This window comes from Myxocyprinus asiaticus, chromosome 38 (assembly GCF_019703515.2).
Source record: "Myxocyprinus asiaticus isolate MX2 ecotype Aquarium Trade chromosome 38, UBuf_Myxa_2, whole genome shotgun sequence".
In the NCBI taxonomy this organism is placed as follows: domain Eukaryota; kingdom Metazoa; phylum Chordata; class Actinopteri; order Cypriniformes; family Catostomidae; genus Myxocyprinus; species Myxocyprinus asiaticus.
Genome location: NC_059381.1, coordinates 3190691 through 3199929, shown reverse-complemented (window position 1 = coordinate 3199929; position 9239 = coordinate 3190691). Strand labels below are relative to the sequence as shown.

At 37.2% G+C, this 9239-nt stretch overlaps 1 protein-coding gene across 3 annotated transcripts in view; it reads right to left on the bottom strand.

Moving 5' to 3' along the window:
* Positions 1-207: 207 nt before the first annotated feature.
* LOC127429245 (CBP80/20-dependent translation initiation factor-like) overlaps positions 208-9239 on the bottom strand; it is an 89109-nt gene continuing 80077 nt past the window's right edge. For all 3 annotated transcript variants that reach the window (XM_051678166.1, XM_051678167.1, XM_051678168.1), the window contains 2 exons: positions 3334-3387; positions 208-1211 (listed from right to left, as the gene is read on the bottom strand). In XM_051678166.1, coding sequence (XP_051534126.1) covers positions 996-1211; positions 3334-3387 — 270 coding nt within the window. In that variant the 3' untranslated portion in view covers positions 208-995. The remainder of the gene's footprint in view (positions 1212-3333; positions 3388-9239) is intronic.

Below are 9239 nucleotides of genomic sequence, written 5' to 3'. Positions count from 1 at the left end.
GTTGGTGCTATTTTGGTGGCACGAGGGGGACCTACACAATATTAGGCAGGTGGTTTTAATGTTGTGGCTGATTGGTGTATATAATATATATATATATATATATATATATATATATATATATATATATATATATATATATATATATATTTATTTATTTTTTTATTATTATTATTATTATTATTTTTATATTTATATATCATGGAAGAATTTTCTGTATTGTGCTCATGCTGATTAAAAAATTTAAATATTCATTTGAAGAATTTTTTTAAAGCCTAAAATGTATTTTATAACAGTAATAATATAATGAGAATTGCCATTGATGATAATAAAAATTACAAAAATGTCTGGATGTATTACAGTAATGAGAATTTGGGGCAAAAAAATTTACTTAACTATCATGAAAATAATGTCACAATGTAAAGTCTTCTTATTTTTATGCAAAATAAATTAATTTGATCTTTTTCCTTATTTTCTGGGTTGAAATATGACCCAGACATATTTTCGTGAGATACACCCATAACCAAGATCATTCTCTTTGAATTTCTCTATTTGTTGACGTTTTGTCTGGAATACAGACGCACCTTAATATGACACACAGTGACTGTCTGCACACGTGCGTTTGTGTGTAATGACTGTCTGGTTTTGTGTCTGTATGTCTGGTTTAGTTCATGAATATGCAAGTAGAAGTGAAAACATATACATATTCATCTCAATCTGCATATTTTACCCTGTGACCATTGACACCAGGGTCAACCCCCATCCCATAATACCCTTCCCATCCATCCACTTACCCATCCATGGTTCTCTCATCTTATTATAGCATAGCTGTGTGTTTGTACGTGCATGTGTGTTGTATTTTACAGGATGGTTGTGTTGCAGTACTATTTATGGCCTTTAGTGGTTTGTTTTATTGTGTCTCTTGAAGAGTTTTGGGATGGTTGTGTTGTCGTACGCAGTGGTCAGGGCCTCCAGTGGTTTTTTGCATTGCGCATGCGTCATGCGGTCAGTTTCTGGATGGTTCTGTTGTAGTACGCAGTGGTCAGCGCCTCAAGGGGGCTCCAGTGGTGCGCGTGGAGTTCAATAACCTCCATCAGCAGCGAACGGGTCAGCTGGGACTCAGACGGACACAACATCTTATCCCGAACGGCGGCCAGAAGCTCCATCATCATCTCAGGAAGCTGCTCCTCCAACAAACGGCCGGTACTCTGGAGCTACGAGAAAAACGACAGGAAAATCAATGGTGACAGACAGAGAAATCCAGATTCACAGGTGAAGATAGACCGTTTAGATGTTAAAATACTTTCTTCTATTGCATTTTAATGATCCAGAGAAGACTATAAGTAAACCTTTCGCAGATTGTTTCTTCGAAAAGTGTAAACACTGACCCTGTGCTACTTTCAAAGCATTGCTCTTTTTGTTTGAGCATCTTGACCAGCCCGACAAAGCAACACTGACTCAACCAATGTCATGAGTTTGGTGCAGGACAATAATGGAAGTGTACAGGAAACCTGTTTAAAACAGTCATTCTTATGTAAGTCTATTTGGTGACACTACTCCGCAAAAAATGATTTCGTTAATCAGTATTTTTACAGTGCATGAAGCAAATATGCATATGAAACTGCATATGTAAATATTTTATTTATTTCTTTTAAATTAATTTTAGTTTTCTTACCCCATTGACAGTTTTGTTAGATTTAGTTATGGGACTTTGTTGGGAAAATGTGCTTTTTTTTTATAATTTGTTTGGAAAAATTAAACATATTGTAAATGCTATAATATAATATAAAATAATTTAATTTTGGGAATTTGGTGGGAAAATGTGCTTAACAGTCATGTTAATAATGTAAAGAAAATAAAAATAAGAATCAACCAAATGGTTATAATATAATATAATATCATATAATTATATAATATAATATAATATATAATATAATATATAATATCATATCATATAATTAATATAATATCATATAATATATAATATCATATCATATAATTATATAATATAATATCATATAATATATAATATAATATATATCATATCATATATAATTATATAATATCATATCATATCATTTCATATATATCATATCATATCATATCATATAATTATATAATATCATATAATATATAATATAATATATATCATATCATATATAATTATATAATATCATATCATATCATTTCATATATATCATATCATATCATATCATATCATATCATATAATTATATAATATCATATAATATCATATAATAATGTAATATAATATTTTCTAAGTGATTTAGTTGGCATTACTAACATAAAATTTACTTTGGTCCGACAACCGAAAATGGCATTTTATGGCACTTTCGGCCGAAATGTCTCAGTGGCCAATTGGGGTGCATTACTACAAAAAATGGGTTTTATTTTTTTTTATGAAAAACATAATTTCATTTTTTTTCCTTTTTGTTTTGGGGAATTTGGTGGGAAAATTTGCTTAACTGTCATGAAAATAATGTAAAATAAATAAACATAAAAATTACAGATGCACTGCAATGAAATTTGAACCAAAAATGATTAAAGACTTTGAAGTAAACAGTTTTTACATGTTATAATATAATATAATATATATTTTTCAAAGTGATTTAGTTGGCATTACTATCATAAAATCTAGGCTAAAACAACTTTTAAATAGATATAAAACCTTATAAAACCTTTTGGCTATAATATAAGCAAATTTATACCCAACAAAGTGCCAGTAAAGTGCTCAAGAATACACAGGGTAAAATGTTTGGCCAAAATTAAGCCTTTTTTCCCTTTCGTCCGACAACCGGAAATGCAATTTTCTAGGAAAAGTCTCAGTGGACAAAATTTCAGTGCATCACTACTAAAAATAGGATCAATTTTTTAATGCAAAATATAATTTCAGGTTGAAATCTGAGCCCTCTGAGGACCAAACCAAAATTATTGCCAGTGGTGATCGACAGCACACCACAGATGTGATCCAGAGATTTATATTTGAAAATAACCCAGAATATTCCTTTAAAGGCAAATGGAGAAACACAGATAGGGGCAGAGACACCAAGTGGTTTCTAGGAGGAAATAAGGGTGTTCAAAGGGAGACGGACATGCTAAAAGGAAGGGTCGGAGGTCAACTCCACAGGCGGGACAGAGAAACAGATGCTAGTCTGAGTGAGAGAGAGACACTGGATGGAGCCAGTCAGATGTCCAGACTAACTGTCTCGTTGTGAACTGGTTTGCGGGCAGATGTGACGTCATATTCTCTCCGGATGAAAGCTCTGATGGAGATGTGTGTGCGTGTGTATACAGTCACTGTTTTATCCAAACTTACCTCCATAGAACAGCAGAGAACAGCATCCTCCTTAACCTCAGGTGACTCCAGGAGCTAACACACACACACACACACAGAAAGAGAGAAAACAGGTTAAGTTAAGAGAGTTGTAAGCATGAGCCAGGAATACAAGACTACGACTATAGCGCTCAAGTCAAATAAAGTACTTTTATAATATTTTATGGTGCCTTTTTGTCTTTTTGGAGCTTGACAGCCTCAGTCACTATTCACTTTCATTATATTAAAAAGAGTGGCCATGACATTATTTTAAAATTCCACGGAAAGGAAATTTTTGTTTCATTTGTAACAACATGAGTATGAGAATTTATGGCTGAACTATTCCTTTAAATCTAAATTTTCTTTCATTATTCGGTCCATATCACACTTCAGCTTTTAGAAGGTCATTGCTGGTAATATGGACGTGTATATGTACACATCACTACAATAATCATTCTCTTAATTTCCTCTTTCACTGTTGTTTAACAACCACTAGTCAACAGACACAAGCTAAACCAAAATCACCTACAGTCTGAGTGTAAACCCCAGTCAACTGTTGTTATGGATGAAGTACTGCTCAGCTTCACCATAATACTGAACTGAAACTACAGGATAACTCAAATACACACACACTCAATTTACAATACTGTGGCAAATGAGCCTGAAGAAAGCTTGTTCTGTAAAAATAAGCACTCTTTTAGCACTGTTGACTTTTAGAAAGTAAAGTTTATTTAATTTGTCTACTAACAATGTTCAACAATGTATGTACATGCATCACAGGAGATCCATGTCATTTCCAGCACATCTCAAATTCTGTACTGTACTCTTCAAGCTTCAAAAGAACACAAAAGTATAATTCAGAAGTCTAATAAATTATTCATGAGACTCATGATTGTTATGAAAGTATACGATAAGATTTGGTGAGAAACAAACTGAAATCTAATGTATTATTTAGTGAAAATGTTCACTGACCGTTGATCTCCTGTGTGCGTTCATGACAGGACACGAGAGCATCAGTACACGCAGCCCCCTCACGACATTGGGGCGTTCAAGCGAAAACTTGTTTTGTTTATCTAAAAACAGATCCAACACAGTGATAGTGACAACAGAACACAACACAACTGCACACAAAACTGAGCACAGAACTTACTGATCATGTCTGAAGAGTTTGTAGTCCAAGAATTGATGCATTTCTATGTCCAGCCTTATTTATTTTTTTATTTATTTATTTTAAAGTTTTTTGGAGTTCACAGTTGACGGAGTTACCCATGCAAACAGAATGTACCATCGCTCATCACTGCTGGTTAGGACAAAAACTCTCACGTGTCGTTTGCCGTCAGGTTTGGACATGGTGTAACTGTGGCGGCCTGTAGCCTCCTCTATGTTTCTGTTTGATTTCCGAGTACTCCGTTCAAAAAAATAAGGCTGGGCATAGAAATGCATCAATTCTTGGACTACAAACTCTTCAGACATGTTTAGTAAGTTCTGTTCTCTGTTTTGTGTGCAGCTGTGTTGTGTTCTGTTGTCACTATCACTGTGTTGGATCTGTTTTTAGATAAACAAAACGGTTTTCGCTTGAACGCCCCAATGTCGTGAGGGGACTGTGTGAACTGTTGCTCTCATGCCCTATCATGAATGCACACAGGAGATCAACGGTCAGTGAACATTTTCACTAAATAATACATTAGATTTCAGTTTGTTTCTCACCAAATCTTATCGTATACTTTCATAACAATCATGAGTCTCATGAATAATTTATTAGACTTCTGAATTATACTTTTGTGTTCTTTTGAAGCTTGAAGAGGTGGTCACCATAAACTGCCATTGTATGACATCACTGAGCACAACATTTTTAACAATTTCTCCCTTTGTGTGAAGAAAAAGAAATAAAGGCAGGGGTCCCCCAAAATGACCCCCGATAACAAATATTCTGTTCACAAGTGATATGTACCTTATGTAGTGATATGTATGTCTCATATTTCTTCTCAAACATGCTCTTCACCAACACTTTTGTCCACTTGGTTAACAAGTACACTAACTTTTGAAATGACTTTGTTAGGGGCAAACCTGTTTGGTGTGGTAAACGTCGCTCCATAGCTGTTTCACATTTTGTTTAGATTTACATAGTATTACACATAATTATTTTATTTTATTTTTTTAAATATTGAAAGTCGGGGTCTGAACCAAGGCTAAAACAATCAAATCTATGCATAAAAGGCTTTTGAGAAGTACCAAAAATTAATGATGAATGCCTGGTAAAACGTTTCCCATTCAGTTTTAATGTGACCTTCATATAACAAAAGTTTAAATCTGTTGGTTTTATTAAAAATCAACATCTGGGACATGGAAGTGCCCAAAGAAACAGTGACAAAAATGGCAAAAATAAAAAATAAAGTTAATAATAATAATTATTAAATATACACTTTTTACTTATGTATTAATATACATTTTTGCCTAAAATACTGATGTTGATTAAAAGAAACAAACAAAAAAACTCCATGGACATGGTGCTTCAACTACCCCTATAAACATTTACAGTATTAATGTACACAGTTGTGTGTTTTGCAACACTGCAACCATTGAGCTATATTCTAGTTCTGCAGTCTGGTTAACCATATGTTAAACCTGCTTTTCCAGTAAAAGACATGACTTTGTCATTTGACAATATGATTACGTAAGAATTTTCTTTTAGCCTTGGCCAACAGGTTTGTGAAATCCAGAGTCGCTGATTATGATCCAGACACACATGAACTGTGTTCATATTATGACAACTCAGTAATGCTTCATTCATAAATCATGTGCTGTGTTGACATGCCAAAGAAATTCTTTATTTGCCATTTTATTTCAAGATATTTCTCCTTTGATCTAAAAGATGACAGAGATGCACATGAGCAAGTTATAAGCATCTTTAATGCTGAAACTGTTTTAAAATGTCAAGATTGCAAGTACATTTTCTATATGGCAGGTAAAATGTGTTTTAGGTCAAAGCAAAGTCTCAGTATGTGTCTGAAGAGATCGACAGCGATAGCTAGCAGAGCGCTGGGCGGGAAAAGCAGTCGGGCAGTGGCACAAACAGCCCTTTGTTAGTCAGGGGGCCTGCAGGGGTCTGCGCAGACTGTGCTGATCAAAGCAGACGTGTGCCGGTCTGGACACTGTCTCAGCAAACAGCTGACAGCACCAGCACAAAACCACGATCCCCGTTCAAACAGACTCGCTCCCTAAATATACTTTACTTCACTAAAGGGTAACCATAACAAACACAACCTATACCATAAGAGCAGATTTAGCTCCTAAAGTCTGCTTACGATGTTAGTCAAGGTTTCTTGCAACCAAATAGTTTTTAATTTAGTTTTTCATGATCATTTTAAACACTCTCCCTGACCCTTAGAATTAAACAGGCATTTTTTGCTACTGTACCTTCAGGGTCATTCCGTGTTAACTCAACCAGAGGTCACTATATAAACTGAATATTACTGGTGAAAGAAATGCAAAATATGAAATGCCATGAATCAATATTTACTGTGTAATCCACAATTTTTTTGAGGAGAGTCAAAATGACAATTTTCAGCTATGATTTTGGAGCAAAACTACAGGTCAAAAAAATAACCTTAGAAAAGTGGCAGCATCATGATTTTATTTTTACACAGAGATAGGTAGGTATATTACTAAAATCAGTTGACTTCATCAACACTTGTTGTATTACTACCTCATGATGGCGCCGCGGATGGCTACCTCAGTGTGGAGCGCTCCAATTGTTTTTGTTTGTTTGTCCTGTGTTTAGTCATCTTTTTCCAGTCAGTTTTACCAGAGACGAACTGCTGAACATTCGACAGCTTATACCAGACAGTCTTTTCCCGGTTTTTGAATATTCAGACGTTTTGCTAGACATTTCAGTTGGAGACGCGGCTTTGTTGTTCAGGAGACGCAGGCGAGGAAGACGGGCCAGTGGGCTGGTCAAACTCCATCGGCGGGGCTTTCGAACAACACTGCCGAGCATTCATTTTGCGAATCTCCACTCTCTTCCTAACAAAACGGATGAACTACATCTCCTCACCTGCACAAACAAGGACTTTTCAACCTCTGCTGCCTTGTGCTTCACAGAAACCTGGCTGAGTGAAGCCATTCCGACAGTGCGTTACATCTGCCGGGCTTTCAGCTGTTCAGAGCGGATCGCATCGCGGAGTTAACGGGGAAAACGAGAGGCGGTGGAACATGCTTTTATATCAATGAAAGTTGGTGTACAGATGTAACAACGTTAAAGAGGATGTGCTGTCCCTTTATTAACTGTAAGCCTTTCTACTCGCCGCTGTAGTTTTCCTCGTTTATTCTGGTGAGAGTGTATATCGCGCCAAACGTGTGTTTGAATGCGGCACTGCAACAGCTGGCTGATCAAATCACAGACACAGAACAACAATACCCGGACTCAGTTATTATTATTCTTGGGGATTTTAACAAAGCAAATCTTACACGTGAACTGCCCAAATACAAACAGCACATTACATGACCCACCAGAGACGGGAACATACTGTATCATTGCTACACAACAATAAAGGATGCATATCACTCTGTTCCTAGAGCAGCTTTGTGACTCTCTGATCACTGTCTGGTTCATCATCTTCCAACCAACAGAGAGAACCTAAAATCTGCTAAGCCTGTAGTAAGGACTGTAAAGAGATGGACCAATGAAGCAGAGCGTGAACTACAATCCTGCTTCGATTGCACGGATTGAAGTGTTTTTGAGGCTGCAGCCACAGACCTGGACGAGCTCACAGATACTGTTAAATCATATATCAGTTTCTGTGAGGATATATGCATTCCTACTAGGACTTATTTAAAGTTCAACAATGACAGCAGAGCTCAGGCAGCTTCGTCAGGCCAAAGAGGATAGAAAGAAGATACTCTGAGAAGCTGAAAAACAAGTTTTCAGCTAACAACCCTGCATCAGTGTGGAGTGGCTTGAAACAACTCACAAATTACAGGAATCCTACCCCCAACCCTGTGGTGGACCAACAACCTGAATGTGTTCTACTGTAGATTTGAAAGGCCCAATCTCACACCCCACACCCACTCTGACCTTCACTTCACACAAACACCAACACCTCCTGCAACCCCCCTCCTCCCCCCTCCTGCTACTCAACCTGCACTTAAGATCTGTGAAGATGATGTGAGCCGCGTCTTTCGGAAACAAAAGACGAGGAAATCTTCAGGCCCAGATGGCGTCTCACCAGCGTGTCTTCGATCCTGTGCTAACCAGCTGGCCCCCATCTTCACACAGATCTTTGATAGATCACTGGCGCAGTGTGAAGTCCCATGCTGCTTCAAACACTCAATCATTATTCCTGTCCCAAAGAAACCAAAAATCACAGGACTTAATGACTACAGACCTGTTGCCCTGACGTCTGTGGTCATGAAATCATTTGAGAGACTGGTGTTGGCCCACCTGAAGAACATCACTGGACCCTTTCTAGATTCCCTTCAATTTGCTTATCGAGCAAACAGGTCTGTGGATGATGCAGTCAACATGGGATTGCATCATATCCTGCAACATCTGGACAGACCAGGGACATATGCAAGGATCCTTTCTGTGGACTTCAGTTCGGCTTTCAACACCATCATCCCAGCTATACTCCAGAATAAATAACACCAACTCTCTGTTCCCATGTCTATCTGTCAGTGGATTACCAGCTTTCTGACAGACAGGCAGCAGCTTGTGGGACAGGGGAAATTCACTTACAGCACCTGTACAATCAGCACTGGTGCCCCCCAGGGATGTGTGCTCTCCCCACTACTCTTCTCCCTCTACACCAATGACTGCATCGCCAAGGACCCCTCTGTCAAGCTCCTGAAGTTTGCAGATGACACCACTGTCATTGGCCTCATCCGAGATGACGATGAGTCTGCATACAGAA